The 18,299-nt window shown below is 41.8% G+C and overlaps 1 protein-coding gene and 1 non-coding gene across 2 annotated transcripts in view; both read left to right on the top strand.

The window, feature by feature from the left end:
- The first annotated feature begins 445 nt into the window (after positions 1 to 445).
- Positions 446 to 18,299, top strand: part of arhgap44b (Rho GTPase activating protein 44b) — a 31,423-nt gene continuing 13,569 nt past the window's right edge. The window contains exons 1-11 of the mRNA XM_030774844.1: positions 446 to 634; positions 2,337 to 2,413; positions 3,298 to 3,409; positions 3,726 to 3,802; positions 4,437 to 4,554; positions 4,938 to 5,006; positions 5,134 to 5,215; positions 14,973 to 15,100; positions 15,456 to 15,567; positions 17,788 to 17,869; positions 18,016 to 18,096. Coding sequence (XP_030630704.1) covers positions 446 to 634; positions 2,337 to 2,413; positions 3,298 to 3,409; positions 3,726 to 3,802; positions 4,437 to 4,554; positions 4,938 to 5,006; positions 5,134 to 5,215; positions 14,973 to 15,100; positions 15,456 to 15,567; positions 17,788 to 17,869; positions 18,016 to 18,096 — 1,127 coding nt within the window. The remainder of the gene's footprint in view (positions 635 to 2,336; positions 2,414 to 3,297; positions 3,410 to 3,725; positions 3,803 to 4,436; positions 4,555 to 4,937; positions 5,007 to 5,133; positions 5,216 to 14,972; positions 15,101 to 15,455; positions 15,568 to 17,787; positions 17,870 to 18,015; positions 18,097 to 18,299) is intronic.
- On the top strand, positions 11,169 to 11,275 carry LOC115813447 (U6 spliceosomal RNA). Its single transcript, XR_004025314.1, has one exon. It is a non-coding gene; the product is annotated as a U6 spliceosomal RNA (small nuclear RNA).

Genomic DNA, 18,299 nt, shown 5'->3' with positions numbered 1-18,299 from the left:
TAAGCTACAAAGTACACTCAGACCTACAAAACCCATGTGATTATTTATCCCAATAAACATAGTAGCCTTTTTCAGTACATTATCTTCCTAAATGCCATGTCTAGAACATGAAACTGAAATCCCAAGCAATTAGAATAGCCTCACAGATGTTAATAAACACAACAACAGAAAAAAAGAAATATTCACTGAAACACACGGTTCATTGCAGTCCCGATTTCGAAAATGTTTCGAAATTTCCGGCACAATTGCTTCGAACGTTTCAGTGTTTCATTGATTTCAGATTGTAAATCAACGCATTTATGCATTTGAACTTCTGTTGACGCGACTCTCTCTACATTGCTTTGGGGTGGACGTCAAGTTCTGCCTGAAAATCAGAGACTCTGAGGAGTCAAGCTGCCATGTGTTTGTTTGACTGTTTGATGTGTCATATAGCCTGTGATATAGCATGTGGTATACCGTGAGACACCGGGCTCAGTTAGTCCACCACAGTGTGAGCCCTGTGTATGTTCTGCAGGTGGAGAAGCGTCTGGAGCTGATCAAACAGGTGTCCCACAGCACACACAAGAAGCTGACAGCATGTCTCCAGGACCAGCAGGCAGGGGACACAGACAAGAGATCTGTCAAGACTCCTTCGGTAAGGCTCCATCCACAGGGGTCTGCAGACAAAAGCCCTGAGCAAATGTTCTCTGTCTGTGGACAGAATGAAACTTCTGACCTACACCCAGCTATAGCATTGCCTTACAGTCTCACTGTACTACACCTAGCTATAGCACTGCCTTACAGTTGTACTATAATACACTGAGCTATGGCACTGTCTTACAGTCCTACTGTACTACACCCAGCGATCGCACTGCCTTACAGTCCCACTGTAATACGCCCAGCTATAGCACTGCCTTACAGTCCCACTGTAATACGCCCAGCGATCGCACTGCCTTACAGTCCCACTGTAATACGCCCAGCTATAGCACTGCCTTACAGTCCCACTGTAATACGCCCAGCTATAGCACTGCCTTACAGTCCCACTGTAATACGCCCAGCTATAGCACTGCCTTACAGTCCTACAGCTGGACCTGCTAAGGATGGAACTTAATGAGATTCTCTCAGACCCAGTTCTGTGAGATTTGGCCCAGGGGCTAAGGTCTGGTTCACTAAAGAATCATACCTTTGCAGTTCAGGACATGGAAATGGTCCAAATTTGGGAATTTTGTCCATCCCAATAAAGTCCTGATAAAGCGTTCATAAACAGCTGAATTAACCATCTGTAAAGCCATTATAAGCTGAGTATTCAACATGTTATGAACAGGCTTTGGTCATCTTTCAGAACCGACAACTAACTGTCAGAAGTCAGGAAACCTCCCTCCTTTCCTCTCTCCTCTCTGCTATACTATCTCCTTTTCTCCTCTTCTGTCTCTTTCTCCTCTCTGTTTTTCTTTCTCTTTTTCAGAGCCTCCAAACAGCTTTATGTTTGGTTTATGAAGGCTGTATGTATATGTCATGTTATGACTGATATTTAGCTAGTCTTTATGAAGACTGTATGTATAACCGATGTTTATGTAGTCTATGAAGACTGTATGTATGACTGATGTTTATGTAGTCTTTATGAAGACTGTATGTATAACCAATGTTTATGTAGTCTCTATGAAGACTGTATGTATCACTGGTGTTTATGTAGTCTTTATGAAGACTGTATGTATGACTGATGTTTATGTAGTCTCTATGAAGACTGTATGTATGACTGATATTTATGTAGTCTTTATGAAGACTGTATGTATGACTGATGTTTATGTAGTGTATGAAGACTGTATGTATGACTGATGTTTATGTAGTCTTTATGAAGACTGTATGTATGACTGATGTTTATGTAGTGTATGAAGACTGTATGTATGACTGATGTTTATGTAGTCTATGAAGACTGTATGTATGACTGATATTTATGTAGTCTATGAAGACTGTATGTATGACTGATGTTTATGTAGTCTATGAAGACTGTATGTATGACTGATGTTTATGTAGTCTCTATGAAGACTGTATGTATGACTGATATTTATGTAGTCTTTATGAAGACTATATGTATGACTGATGTTTATGTAGTCTCTATGAAGACTGTATGTATGACTGATGTTTATGTAATCTCTATGAAGACTGTATGTATGACTGATGTTTATGTAGTCTTTATGAAGACTGTATGTATGACTGATGTTTATGTAGTCTTTATGAAGACTACATATGATGATGTTTATGTAATCTTTATGAAGCCTGTTTTTGTGGTATCTGTTTGTGTGTGTGTGTGTGTGTGTGTGTGTGTGTGTGTGTGTGTGTGTTTTCTCCTACTGCAGAAAAAACTACCCCTCACATCACTGGCACAATGTCTTGTGGAGGGAGCAGCAGTGCTGGGGGACGACTCTCTTCTAGGGTAAGGCTGAAATACACACACACACACACACTCACGCACATACACATACATTCAGTGGCTCCCTTGCCTACATATACTCAAGACACACCTATATGGATATGTAAAAAAAAACGCCCTGAGAAAATGAGAAAACAATGCCCAAATCAAGGCATTGGTAGAGTGATTGTCAGGAGCCATCTGACAGAGAGTGCAGTCTGACAGTGTGAAGGTATAGTCTATTTCAGTGTGTATGGTAATTACAAAATGCAGCACAATGGTGAATTACAGTCTCATTAAGTATCTCATGTTCTGACTGTAACCCTTATATTCGTGCCCACCTGATCCTGGTTATGGCTGTTCATTTCGTTCCCTATGGTGCCTCAGCCCACTGACATAGGAACAGTTTTTCTTGATGCAGATAATAGGATAAAAGAAGCCCTAGATGAGTTAAACTGGGATTAGTCTCACATTAGGAGAGATTAAGAGCTGGATTATTCCTGTGAGGTCTGTTGTTCTGTAATGCTAGGCTTTGTATGAGTCTGTGCTCAGGTTGCATCTCTGCCGCCACTGGAGCTCAGACAGACTGAATAAGACGAAAACTTGACTTAGTTCTGCTATTTGCATAACCTACACATTTGTTCATTTCCCCTCCAAACTGTGTGTCATAATAAATCAAACAGACTGAGGTGAGAGTTGAGTGCAGTGGTAAGTGCCACTGACACTGGATCAGTATTAGAGAGAGTGTCTGTGTGAGTTAGTAGGAAGATGCTGAAGCTGTGTGGGGAGTCACTGACCCTGGATCAGTTTTAGAGAGTGTGTCTGTCCATATTTGCAGGAAGATATTCTTGTGTGGGAGACACTGATCCTGGATCAGTATTAGAGAGTGTATCTGTCTGTGTTTGCAGGAAGATCCTAAAGTTGTGTGGGGAGACACAGGACAGACTGGCCCAGGAGCTGCACCTCTTTGAACTACAAATGGAGAGAGATGTCATAGAGTCACTTTATGTGCTCGCAGAGGTGTGTGTGTGTTTGTGCTTACACAGATTCCTTCCAAAGTATTGGTACATCACCACTAAAAATAACCATGTGAAACAATGAAATAAACTCTCAAACACCTCGACTCTTAGAAAAAGACGCCTTCACAAATGACCGTGCTCTGTAAGACAAATCACATCATTCGGAATGGCACTTCTCTTTCATCTTTCCTTTAGTCTCACTCATCTAAACTGTACAGTGTTGTCTCATTAACAAGCAGTGCAGTTAAGGTTAGTGCTCTGTTGTGGGGGGAACTATGAAATCACTCTTCTTTGTCTGGTCTCATGCTTCTGCTCAGGTGGACATACCCAACATCCAGAAACAAAGGAAACATTTAGCAAAACTGGTCCTGGACATGGACTCCGCACGCACACGGTAAGCATGGCCCTGTCTGTAGTTAGTGCAGTCAGTGAGAACAGCGCATTCTGTAGTTAGTACATACAGTAAAAACAGCCCAGTCTGTAGTTAGTACACACAGTATTAGAAGGAGATCACAGAGGAGTCTCATTGTGGGAGTATGGTGAAAATCATAGATGTCTGTTTGGTGAAAGATTACACTGAGTTTCCTCATCTCAGTGTCAGGGCAGGGAGCTCACAGGAGATGAACTGTAGGATTCAGCACATGACCTTACCAACTGCGGCTTAACCTTATACTCAGTCTTTCTTTTTTGCATCTACTTGTTCTCTTTGCTCCCCTCTTGTTCTCCCTACCTTTCTCTTTTTCCCCCTCTCCCTTGCTTTCTCCTTTTTCTCTCTCCTCTTACCCTCTCCCTCTCTTTTTCCTTTTTCTCTCTCCTTTTTGTTTCCAATTTACCACCAGCTGCACTCAATTTAAGTGATTCAGTACGAACTCCACTCAGTTCAGTCCATTATTCATTATTTTACCAACCTGCCATTCACACTCATGTGCCTACTGCAGTGAGTCTGTTGGTATATGAGATATATTCACTTCATCTGTGGTGGTTTGGCCATGACAACCCGTCCAATTCTCACATGCTCTTGCCTCTAGGTGGCATCAGTCCTCAAAATCAGCCACTCTGTCCAGTAACCAACAGCCCTCAGGGGCCAAAGCCGACACCCTCAGAGAGGAGATGGAGGAAGCAGCCAATCGCATGGAGATCTGCAGGGTACAGGGTCTCCCTCTGTCTGTCTGTCTGTCTGTCTGTCTGTCTGTCTGTCTCTCTCTCTCTCTCTCTCTCTCTCTCTCTCTCTCACTCTCTCTGTCTGCTGAAATTAATCCCAAACACTACAGATTAGACATAGTACAAAGCAGTTTTGAATATTCAAGTGTAGTTTCCAATGCAGGGGCCGTGTGATCTTCAGAAGCAGATTTCAGAGCATGTTTGATTTATTAATATTTGCGTTCACTTTTTATACATATATATAGACCCAGGATCGGGTTCTAGTTTGTTTTGCGGTCATGCCCTGACGTGTCTCATTTTCCTCACTCTGCTGCTGATTTTGTCAGAGGGGTCAGTAATCCTAAAATCTCTCAATGTTTTATTTTCAGGATCAACTTTCAGCTGACATGTACAGTTTTGTGGCCAAAGAGATGGACTATGCAAACTATTTTCAGATGGTAAGGATTTCATGTGATTTAACCATCTCAGGGTCTCAACTCTCAATTTGCCGAAGAACCATCCATTTAATAATCTCTCTCTTTCTTTCCTCCTCTTTCTCTCTTCCCCTCTCTCTCTCTCTATGAGTTAATTGAGGTTCAGGCAGAGTATCACAGGAAATCATTAGAGCTTCTCCAGAATGTTCTTCCCCAGATCAAAGCGTACCAGGGTGAGTGTTTCTATCTTCTCTCCCTCATTAGGGCCACTGAAATCCTTGTCTTCTCTCTTTCTCTCTTTTGTTATATATGCTGTAAGGTCTCCTAGCCAGTTGACAATCCTCTTATTCCCCAGACCAGCTCCTCCATCACCTCTTATCTATTCCCCAGACCAGCTCCTCCATCACCTCTTATCTATTCCCCAGACCAGCCCCTCTATCACCTCTTTTCTTAATTGACCTCGCTCTAGTTGGGCTAATGTGTCTTATCTTGGTGCTTCTTGTCTGTAAGGTATCCCCTGCACTGTTATAATCACTCTCAGTGTTTCTCAGTCTGCTAATACTATAACTAAACGTACAATAGTCTCTCAGTTAATTAAATCTATATATCTAAATGCAATATTCTGACAGTTTAATCTACATCTAAACATACAATAGTCTCACGGTTAGTTTAATCTATAACTAAACATACCATAGCCTGACAGTTAGGGTTAGGGTTAGGGTTAGGGTGGTGAGTGGTGATCAGACCGGTGATCAGTAGATCGGCGATGCTGAACGCCGACTGGCTGAGGCAGACAAGGGGGGAGGCGAGGTCGTTACAAATCTACAACTAAACATACCATACTCTGACAGTTAGTTTAATCTATAAACATATGATAGTCTCGCAGCTAGTTTAATCTATAATTAAACATATAATATTCCGGCAGTTACTTATACCCATAGCTAAAATACGATAGTCTCGCATTTAGTTTAATATATAAATAAACATAAGATAGTCTGATGGTTAGTTTGATCTATGATTGAACATATGATAGTCTGACTGTTAGTTTAATCTACAACACACATACACACACACACACACACACACACACACACACACACACACACATATATATATATCATCAAGAGGCTGTGGCGTCAATCAAACTGTACAGCTGTGGGGCCAATGAACTCCTCCGCTATGTCACAAAAAGCAAACTTAGTAAAACTTTACAGATATGAAGGTAAACGCTATCAGCTGACATCATGGTCAAAAAGAGAAGAAAAAGATCTTTTATCCCTTCTGACCATGCTACTCATCAAATAGAGATTTTGGTTTGAAATAAAGATTTGCATTTGAAATTGTTTTATTTATGTAATTTTATTTTGAGCCTTATTTATTCTTATAGTTGGATTTGGTTAGGGGTTTAACTTGAAAGACTTGAGCTGCATGATGCCTGTTGCTTTGCTTAAGTACAGTTGCCTTTGATGGACCTGTAATGGCCAATGCATGTTGGATGTCTGTCAATACAAGTGTCTACAAATGTTTCTTATTCAGTTAGGTTGACATTATATCTAAGTTTTACGTTATCTCTTAGCATTGGTAACATGTCCCACATTGTCCCACACAAACTTACTACTCGTCCCCCATTTGGTCTGTTTGCATCTGGTCACCTTGTACCTTTGACCCCAAGTAAAGGACAGTTGCATAACCATCAACTATGTAATTAATGAGCCTTTCATTTAGACTTTTTTTAATTATGTTTTCAGTGTGTTTTTGTATGCTCCATTTGAAGAGTCCATCTTAATTTAGTTGCACGACAGTGCAATGACATTAAAGGCTATGTGGGCCTACCACTGCTGTATTATACACCATGCAACACCTAAGAAGTTTGTGTGGTTATCAATATATAGCCTAAATATTACATATAGCCTAACCGATAGAAAGTTACAGTGAGGAAGGGGGGCAGGTTTCTGTACCCAGTCCCACCCAGATCACTGATTGTTACTTGCATTTGAAAGGCCAAGCCCTCAGCTAACGACTGTGGTCACGCGGATGCCCGAAAACTGCCATCTAACAGCTGTATTCGGACATTTGCGGGAGTTTTCAGGTCCGCATAACAATGTTCTGCAGGCATTCGAATAACTCAGGTAAACAGCAGGTTTGGCGGAAGTTTACTTTGTCCAGATATTTCCAGATACACCACTTTTCACGCAGTGAAACAGTGGGACAGTTAGTTTAATCTGTAACTAAACATACAATAGTTTCGCAGTTAAGTTTAAACTAGAGAAAGAAAGATGGTCCGACAGTGCATTTACTTACATTTTTTCATAGTTTTCACAATTTCTTATGCGCCTTTTACAACTGCATTGACTAGTTACAATCAGTACACCCTTCTCAACATTGGATTAAGGTTGACCCACCTGGCGATTCAAAGTTTGGACACTCCAAGGTGGCCGGAGGAGATCCTTAGGAATGCCGGTCAAAACAACAACAACAATGGTGACGCATCTGCAGGGAAGCGAAGGAGAAAACACAGAGGGAAGTCAGCGGGAGTCTGGAACAGACTGAGGTCGCGGGCACTTCGCCCTCCTTTGCCCAGTATCCTGCTTGCCAATGTACAGTCTCTGGAAAACAAGCTGGACGACATCAGGGCATGTATCCGATTCCAGAGAGACAGCTGCAATATCCTTTGTTTCACTGAAACATGGCTGTCCCCCTCAGTGCCGGACAGATCCATACAGCCAACAGACTCCTTTACCGTCTGGCGCATGATCAGAACAGCAGAGTCTGGTAAATCCCGGGTTGGTGGGACCTGCTTTATGACCAACAACAACTGGTGTGATCCTAGGAATGTTAAAGTCATCTCACGCTCTTGTTCGCCCCATCTGGAACACTTAACCATAAAGTGTCATCCCCACTACCTTCCCCAAGAGTTCACCTCAGTGATTGTCACGGCTGTTTACATCCCACCACAGGCCAATACGAACATAGCTCTGGACCATCGCTACACTCAGTTCAAGGGAGGTTACAAAGGAAAACTCTCTCCTGCATTTGGAAAATCTGACCATGCCGCCATTTTCCTGATACCGGAATATAAACAAAGACTGGTACAGGAGGCTCCGATGATGAGGTAAGTCAGGCACTGGACCACACAATCAGAACACATGCTACGAGATGCATTAGCGGATGCAGACTGGGACATGTTCCACTCCTCCTCCGACAACATCAATGAATATGCAGAAATAGTGATGTGCTTCATCACCAAGCTAGTGGACGATGTAGTCCCTGTGATGAAAGTTAGGACCTTTCCTGACCAGAAACCGTAGGTAGACAAATCCATACGTGAAGCACTGAATGCACGCACTGATGCCTTCAACAGCGGTCTTCTGAATTGGAACATGGACGACTACAAAGTGGCATCATACAAACTAAGGAGGGCTGTCAAAGACGCAAAACGACGGTACAGGGACAAAGTTGAGTCAGTTCCAATTCTCTGACACCCGATGCATGTGGCAAGGAATACGAACAATATCAGACTTTAAAAATGTCTCCTCTACTGTGAATGCTGACGCTACTCTCACTGACAACCTGAACTCTTTCTTTGCGCAGTTTGGTGCTAATGACGCTAACATTAGCATAGATACTAGCGCTTGGGAATCAAGCCCTGCTGGGGGAGGTGAGCACACATTCACTGTCTCAGAGCATGACATCAGGAAAGCTCTTAAACAAGTAAACACTAAGAAAGCAGCGGGTCCTGATGGCATTCCTGCGCGCGTCCTAAAAATGTGCGCAGATCAGCTAACTCCTGTGTTAACAACCATCTTCAACCTCTCCCTGGCCCAGTCCGTAGTACCCACATGCTTCAAAAGATCTGTTATTGTTCCTGTGCCCAAAAAGCCCTCCCCAATGGAGTTAAATGACTACCGCCCATTAGCCCTCACATCTGAAATAATGAAGTGCTTTGAGAGGATTATGAAGAACCACACCTGCTCCTCTCTGCCACGCACTCTGGACCCCCTTCATTTCGCTTACCGTTCCAACCGCTCCACTGATGATGCAGTCACTCATGTACTGCACACTGCCATATCTCACCTCGACATCGGCAGGGGGAACTATGTTAGAATGCTGTTCATTGGCTACGGTTCAGCTTTTAACACTGTAGTCCCCCCCTTACTGGTCAGTAAGCTCTTGGACCTTGGCCTGCATATCTCTCTGTGCAAATGGACCCTAAACTTCCTGACTGGTAAACCACAGGTGGTTAGGATGGGCAACCTCACGTCCATCTCTCTCACCCTCGGCACTGGTGCTCCTCAGGGGTGTGTCCTCAGTCCGCTGCTGTACTCTTTGTACACACATGACTGTGTGGCAAAGAGCAGCTCCAACGTGATCATAAAGTTTGTAGATGATACTGTGGCGGTGGGCCTGATCACCAATAACAACGAGAAGGCATACCTGGAGGAGGTGGAGGACCTGACAAGATGGTGCCAGGTCAACTGCCTCTCCCTAAATGTCAGCAAAATAAAGGAGCGGGTGGTTGACTTCTGCAGGATGCGACAGAGGAGCTACACCCCCCTCTCCATCAATGGTGCTCCAGTGGAGAGAGTGAACCTTTTTCATTACCTCGTACTCATCACAGAGGACCTGACATGGACCACCCACACTACCGCCCTGGTAAAAAAGGCGTGTCAGCGCCTCTATCACCTCAGACTGCTTAAGAAATTCAGACTGCCAAAACAGATTTTAAAAATCTTCTAATCTGGTGCCATTGAGAGCATTCTAACAGGATGCATGACTGCCTGGTATGGGAACTGCTCTTCACAGGACCATAAGGCCCTGCAGAGGGTTGTGCGACTAGCTGAGCGCACCACTGGGACTGTTCTAACTCCCCTCCAGGACTTGTATACCAGGCGGTGCAGCACCAGAGCCGGCAGGATTATGAAGGACCCCCATCACCCTAACCATAGACTCTTTCCATAGCTGTGGTCAGGCAGATGCATCCGCAACCTCAAGGCCAATACTTAGAGGCTCCGTTGGAGCTTCTTCCCTCAGGTCATCAGAACACTACATGCAGCCCATACTGGAGTCTAACTTCAGTCCTATGCTGCACCTCCATACATATTATATTTATACCATGTATACCTATGTTCACTGTATGTATGGTATTTCTGTCATTTATCTCTCAGGGTGATATCTGACTTGACTGTCTATGTTTTTAGCTCTTTAATATGTTGTTCTTTCTCTCTTACTTCCATCCCTCTCTTACTCAGTTATTCTTAAATTATACTTTTCTTATTGTGAGTTTTGCACAGTCTGCCCTGCTGCCGACCTTCATTTCACTGCTACTGTACACTGCACCTTGTGACAAATAAAACTTGAAACTTGGAACTATAACTAATGATACGATAGCCTGACAGTTTGATTAATCTATAAGTAAACATGTAATAGTCTCTGTTACGAGCCCAGCCTTTTTTCTTAAAAAAAAGACCAAAGCAGGACGCAGTAACATAAAAAAAAACCCCACACCGTTCCGTACGCTTAACCTTTTACTTGACAATTTTAATGAAAATTAACAAAACTCACAAAATAAGGGATCGAGGCGGCAGCAAATGAGAACAACGGGGAAAACAGAAGACAAGATAATAAAAAAAAAGAAAAAAAAACCCCTCACGCTTTCTTCCTTGTGCACAAAGCAACTTCCCTGGCCCCCGAAAAGAAAAACGTGAGTCTTCCGTCCCACTTGCTGCTACCCTCGCTGAACCTGCCCTACAGTGCTCAAAAACAAGTGCCCGCCAAAATATACTCATTTACAGTAAAGTACCCAGGTGTTTACAAACTATAACAACAGTAACTAACACAAGAAACTAAATAACATCCGCTATAAACGAAAGGTAGTTTCCGCGTCTGCCCGAGGGAATCGAGAATGAGGGAGAGTGAGAGAGAGAGGGAGCCATCTTGGGACGGGTCGCTTAAATAGGAGAGGCCCCGCCCACAAACGAATCCGTGTCAGACTCCACCTACAAGAGAACAGACAGATCGAAAAGACAGAGGCAGCAGCAGCATATAATGTCATCACTTACCCTCGTAACAGTCTCACAGTTTATCCTATATAACTAAACATATGATAGTCTGACAGTTGGTTTGTCCTATAACTAAACGTACAGTAGTCTGACAGTTAGTTTATCCTGTAACTAAACATATGTGTATGTGCTAGCTTGGGCTGCACATATACTAAAAGTGTAACAAAATAGAGAAGATTAGCATGACCCCTGCTCAAGGATGACACACACATTTGTGAAGCCATCTTCATTTGGTGCAACCCATGGCCTAAGGGTTAGAGAAGCAGGCTTGTTGCTGGTTCAATTCCCAGGACCAGCAGGAAAAACATCCATGGCTGAAGTGCCCTTGGGAAAGGCACTTCACCCCCAACTGCCCCCCAGTTGTGTGTGATTACCACTGGTATGAAAGGATGAGTTAAATGCAGAGGTCACACTCAGTGCTCCCAGAGTGTGTGTGTGCAATCATGGAGATTTAATCTTTTAATCTTAATCTTGATAGTCTGACAGTTAGTTTATCCTATAACTATAAACATATGATAGTCTGACCATTAGTTTAATCTATAACTAATTATACAATGGTCTGGTTCAGGCCCATGAGTGTCACATGGCTAAGGCAAATGACAGAGCCATTTAAACAACACAAAGCTCCTCTGTGACACTTTCAGAGAAATGTACAGACAGGCCTCGGGTCTTTATGTTGGCGGTCACAAGAGGGTGGGCCAGGTGCTGCCTTGTTTAGTCTCAGAGAACAGGGATTGCTGGAAAAGAAAGGATCGTCAACCAAAAGGCTGTAGAATAGAATTTCTCTGAAGTGGCCTTCCACATTCTTACTCTTATTTTTACTCTACTATGCTACACATAGGAATTAACTTATGGCTTACAGTCATTGGACTGAAGAACATTTCTGTATATGTGTATATATATGTAGCTCTTGAAAAATTAAGAGACCACTGCAAAATTATCAGTTTGTCTGGTTTTATTACTTATAGGTATGTGTATTATTCTATGAACTAACAACATTCTCCCAAATAAAAATATTGTGATTTAGAGCATTTATGGACAACTGATCAAAATAACAAAAGATGCAGTGTTTTCAGACCTCGAATAGTGCAAAGAAAACAAGTTCATATTCATTTTTAAACACAATACTAATGTTTTAACTAAGGAAGAATTCAGAAATCAGTATTTGGTGGAATAACCCTGATTTTTAAATCACAGCTTTCATGCGTCTAGGCATGCTCTCCACTAGTCTTTCACACTGCTGTTGGGTGATTTTATGCCACTCCTGGCGCTAAAATTCAAGCAGCTCGGCTTTGTTTGATGGCTTATTATCATCCATCTTCCTCTTCATCACATTCCAGAAGTTTTCAATGGGGTTCAGGTCTGGAGATTGGGCTGGCCATGACAGGGTCTTGATGTGGTGGTCCTCCATCCACACCTTGATTGACCTGGCTGTGTGGCATGGAGCATTGTCCTGCTGGAAAAACCAGAGTTGGGGAACATTGTACGAGCAGAAGGAAGCAAGTTTTCTTCCAGGATAACCTTATACTTGGCTTGATTCATGCGCCCTTTGCAAAGACAAATCTGCCCATTTCCAGCCTTGCTGAAGCACCCCCAGATCATCACTGATCCTTCACCAAATTTCACAGTGGGTGCAAGACACTGTGGCTTGTAGGCCTCTCCAGATCTCTGTCCAACCATTAGACAACCAGGTGTTGGGTAGAGCTGAAAACTGGACTCAGAGAAGATGACCTTACTCTAGTCCTCTACAGTCCAATCCTTATGGTCTTTTGCAAACCTCAGCTTTGCTTATCATCGGTGAAGGGCTTTTTTCTAGCTTTGCACGACTTCAGCCCTGCCCCTAGCAGCCTGTTTTGAACCGTTCTCGCCGTGCACTTCACCCCAGATGCTGTTGGCCATTCTTTTTGTAGGTCTCTTGATGTCATCCAACGGTTGTTGAGTGACATTTGAGTGAGGTGGCGGTCATCCCGGTCAGTGAAGAGTCGTTTTCGCTCTCTGCCGGTCTGTACCTTTGTTGTCCCCAATGACTGCTGCTTGACCTTGTTCTTATGAACGGGGGTCTTTGAAATTTTAAGGATGGAAGCAACCTTACGCTCACTGTATCCCTCTGCCAGTAAAGCCAGAATGGATCCCTTCTTTTCCTCACTCAAAACTTTTCTTTTCACCTGTGTTGGCATGGTCAATAGTTTGTTTGTTTTTTTTAAATTCCAATTACTTTTGAGGTACTACCAGCACTGTTTTTGCCATCCACCTGGTCCTATTGCAAAAGGATAGTGATGACCATAAGAGTGGTTTTTATACTTTTCCTCATTAAATAAGATTTGGTTCAGGTGATCACCTAATCAGTGCCTCACTAAGTAGAATCAGGTGTGCTTGTGTTGGAATTCAACAGACACTGGAATGGAATGGCTGCCATACATGTAGAGATGCTGATTTAAGAGAAATTTGAAGTGGTCTCTCCAGAGCTGTGTGTATATATATATATATATATATATATATATATATATATATATATATATATATATATGTGTGTGTGTGTGTGTGTGTGTGTGTGTGTGTGTGTGTGTGTGTGTGTATACATATGTGTATGTGTGTGTGTATACAGGGGTTGGACAAAATAATGGAAACACGTGGTATTCCAAGACCTATAAATTTGCTGACATTTAGACGTTAATACAATTCCCAGTGATATGTAAATCTTATGTATATGCACTGCAGATATCCTGTGCTTTATGTATTACCCAAGATTTTTCTTTCTGTAGAGGTCTGCGTATTAATGTGTGACCTTTCAGACCTCCAAAGAGGGCAAATTGTTGGAGTCTGATTGGCTAGCACTTCATTAACAAAAACTGCTGAGTTGTTTAACGTATGAAGAGGAACTGTTTTTAAAGTCATAATGGTATACCAAAAACTAAGGAAAACTAGTTCTGGGAAGTATAACTCTGCATGGAAGCCAAAACTGTGAACATGACTGCAGAGCACTGAAACGCATTGTGTCAAAAAATCACAGAACCACAGCTACTGAAGTGACTGCAGAGCTAAACCAACATCTTGCTAGCCCAGTATCAGCCAAAACAGTTTGTTGAGAGCTCAATGCAGCTGGGTACCATGGAAGAGCTGCCATTGCCAAACCTTTTCTTTCCCCCATCAATGTTCAAAAACACCTAAAATGGTGCAAAGACTATCAGAAGTGGACGATGGACCAGTGGAAGAATGTCATTTTCTCTGACGAATCATCCTTCATGCTTTTTCCTTGTTCAGGACGAATTTATGTATGGAAGAAGCCAAAAGAAGCCCTTGATTTCAGTTGCCTGACCCCAACCATTAAGCATGGAGGCGGTTCTGTGATGGTTCGGGCCGCAATATTGTGGAATTCTCCTGTGTTAGCACTGTGTTAGCGCTGGTAGGGTTACCTCTAAAGAGTATTTGTCAGTTTTGGGTAACCAAATTCACCCAATGGTCCAAACACTCTTTCCAAACGGCGGTGCCGTCTTTCAAGACGATAATGCACCAATTCACACTGCTAAAATTGTTAAAGACTGGCATGAAGAGCACAACACTGAAGTTGAATACTTGGATTGGCCCCCACAATCACCAGGTCTTAACATAATCTCAAATCTCTGGTATATTTTGGAGCAGCAAGTAAGGAGCCACTTCCCTCCAGCATCATCTCTGAGAGAGCTGGAACAGGTTTTGCTTCAGGAATACATTAAAATTCCCTTAGCCACTGTCCAAAAGTTCCTTGATGTATTGAAGCAGTTATTGCTGCCAAAGGAGGACCAACTCGATATTAAATAATAAAACTGTTATTTAACAAGGCGTTTCCATTAATTTCCCCAACCCCTGTATATATATATATATATATATATTTACACACGTGCGCGCACACACACAAATTAATAAAAAATGAATGAAATACATACATTGACAGAGGCCTGGGCAGAGAAGCCATGCTATGGGAAGCCGCTGGAGGAGCATTTGTCTCTCAATGGCAGAGAGATCGCTTTCCCCATTGAGGCCTGTGTCACCATGCTGCTGGAATGTGGAATGCAGGAGGAGGTGAGTTTTTTTTTTTGTTTGTCCCTCCTGGGACGCCGTGGCCAGTACACCGTGACTGTAATGTGATCACATGCAAGGCCATTGTGACCTCAGTTAATCAGTGATATATGCTCCTGCAATTGCTGTGTGAACAGCCACTAGAAATTTGATGTCTTTAATGCAGATACTTTGGAAAAAAAACCCATTAAAAATAGATTGAAATTGAAAAGACTGAAACAATCAATCTGGAGTTTTAGCTTGTGGAGTTTGACAAATACCTCAATGATGGGTTATGGCAATTTCATTTCTGATTTGTGTGTGTGTGTGTGTGTGTGTGTGTGTGTGTGTGTGTTTGTGTGTGTGTGCACATTAATAGGGTTTGTTCAGGGTAGCACCATCTGCGTCTAAACTGAAGAAATTGAAAGCATCTCTGGACTGTGGGGTCTTAGATGTGCAGGAGTATTCTGCAGACCCTCATGCTGTCGCTGGTGAGCCCATCCCTTCTGGTCACATCTGTTACAGCATTCACCTCCGTTACAATGGTCAAATTTGTTACAGCAGTCACCTCTGTTACAACGGTCACATCTGTTACAGCAGTCACCTCTGTTACAATGGTCACACCTGTTACAGTGGTCACATCTGTTACAGCAGCCATGTCTGTTACAGTCATCACATCTATTGCACTGTATTTTTAATTGTCATAGCAGTCACATCTGTCATAGCAGAATCAAAATATATTAGAACAAACCACTTTCTAGCACACTTACCATCCCAACTATTACCACCATTACAGCTCTTCCAGCTCTATTGCAGCTGCCCTAATACAGTCGTAAATGCACTGTTATAGCAATTATATGTACTAGGGGTGGAACTGAACCCGAATACGGTATTCGGCAAAGCACAAATAGTGGGTTTTTACGAATATTTATTTCGTACAAATATTTTTAAATTATTTGTGTTCAGGAAGGAAAAAAAAACGAACATGTCAAATAGCTGGTGTACTTCATTATGATGGAGTATTAGGGCCACATTGAGGGGAAAATTCTGAGATTTTGAGAATAAGATAATACTACGAGAATAAAGTCATAATATTGCGAGAATAGTTGTAATTTCTGAAGAGCTGAAGAGGATCAGAAGAGTAGCCTGCCGCAGTGTGGTGCTGATGTGCCAAAAGATGAAGTATTTTGTTATTTGTGAAACCTATAGGCTACTAAAGTATAACTTCACAAGATGCTCCACCTTCCTCATTTTAACGCAGGCAGCAGGTTGGTCTTCTAATATTTCCCATCTAAAATAACACGTAGCCTAAAATGACGAGTTTTTTCTTTGTAAAACTCTGACTTTATTCTCATAATATTATGACTTTTTCTTTGTAAAATTACGACTTTATTCTTGTGGCAGTTTCCTCCAAGTCCGTGTGGTTCTTCCTTTTGAACAGACACAGTTTCTTGCACAATCTTTTTGAAGTCCTGATACTTATGATAATGTGGTGCTGATGTGCCAAAATATTAAGTATTTCATTATTTGTGAAACTCATACTAAAGTATAACTTAACAAGATGCTCCACGTAGGTGATTAGCCTACGTTATCTCTGGCAGTGTAGTTATTAGCTAGTTCAGTTACACGCTGTGCTCACTGCTTAGTCAGCCTGTGTGTCACATGTTTGTGTCCTCCAATTAGGGCGGGTGGTGGCGAGGTTCACAATGTTTACATAGGCATTTATCAGTTTAGAGTTTAGTTTATTGGCTTGAGTGTGGATTAGGAACTGCATGTTAGTTTTAAAATGATTTTCTTTTCAGTGATGTTTATGGTTATAGGCTACATGTTTATTGTTGGGTTTATTGTTGGGTTTATGAAAACCATAAACCAATATTGCATTGAAGTGTTCATTATTATTATAATAGTTTATTGAACAACACTTATATTAACACTTTAATATCCTAAAATTATAATTGTAGTAAAAACAAAAACAGGATTGTTACACCTAATTCCACTTTTATTTGAATACAAATACAAATACAAATAATTTTGCTGCCTCAACAAATACAGATACAAATACAAATACTGGGCTCTCTGCACATCACTAATATATACTGATAGACATAAGTATTAAAGCACAGTTATAGTTGATTATCATGGTGCTAAATAGCAGTTATGCATTCTGCAGAGAACACATATAGAATGTATCAGTCAAGCATACGGGCTCATATTGGTTGGAATTTAGAAAAACCTGATGTGTAAATGTGGCAGTTCAAATCTTTAAAATCTTTAGCAGCTGAACAGTGGTGATACCTAGGACTCCACCTGTCTCTGTGTCCTCAGTCATAAACCATCTAACCATCGATCATCTTTCTCAGTGTTCCAGAATCCCCCCCCCCCCCCACACACACACTCCTCATCAGCTGTTTTCTCCATAATAACATGAATATTTCATTTTTTATCTTTGATGTTTTTTGTCCTGGGTGATTGACATAGCTAGTTCATTGTGTCATATTATAGAGGTGTTTCCTACATGGTAAATTCACACTTTTAGTCCCCACTGTTTCACACTGTCTGACAAAGACTAAGGAATCATGGGAAAGCAACTGTCTGTCTGTCTGTCACAGCATGAATAATACTCCTGTGATATTGTGTAAATAGAGTTACCTGTATACATACTTTTTTTTCTCTTCTCAATGACCATCTTACCCCTCCGGGTTCATCTTTAGGTGCCTTAAAATCATATCTACGAGAACTGCCAGAACCACTCATGACCTTTGATCTCTATGACGAATGGATACAAGCTTCCAAGTCTGTATAAATAACTGTTTGATTGTAATATTTGTATTACTACTCTTTTAAGCTTTGATATTTTTGTCTAATCTGGTTTTATTTGTATTCTTGCTTAGCAATTCCATTTTCCTTTTTCCTCTTTCTCTTTCTTTTGGCCCCATCAGTATTCAAGATCAAGATAAAAGACTTCCGGCTCTTCTACTGGCATGTGAGAAACTGCCAAAGACCAACTGGAACAACCTCAGGTGAGCCGTCCTCTGTGAAACTGTGACAGTGCTACATTGAGTTCTGGGTCAGATCATTTTAATTCATAATCGGGGGCATAAATATAATACATACCGGGTTTACTATTTATGAAAAAAAGTAGGGGTATGTATTTTCCTTTATAATGTAATGGTACGTTTTTTTTTTCACTGTCACAGAATGGTATGTAGGTGTGGGTTCTTTA

This window comes from Chanos chanos, chromosome 5, assembly GCF_902362185.1.
Source record: "Chanos chanos chromosome 5, fChaCha1.1, whole genome shotgun sequence".
Lineage (NCBI taxonomy): Eukaryota > Metazoa > Chordata > Actinopteri > Gonorynchiformes > Chanidae > Chanos > Chanos chanos.
The sequence above is the reverse complement of the archived record's forward strand: the minus strand, read 5'-3'. Positions and strand labels throughout refer to the sequence as shown.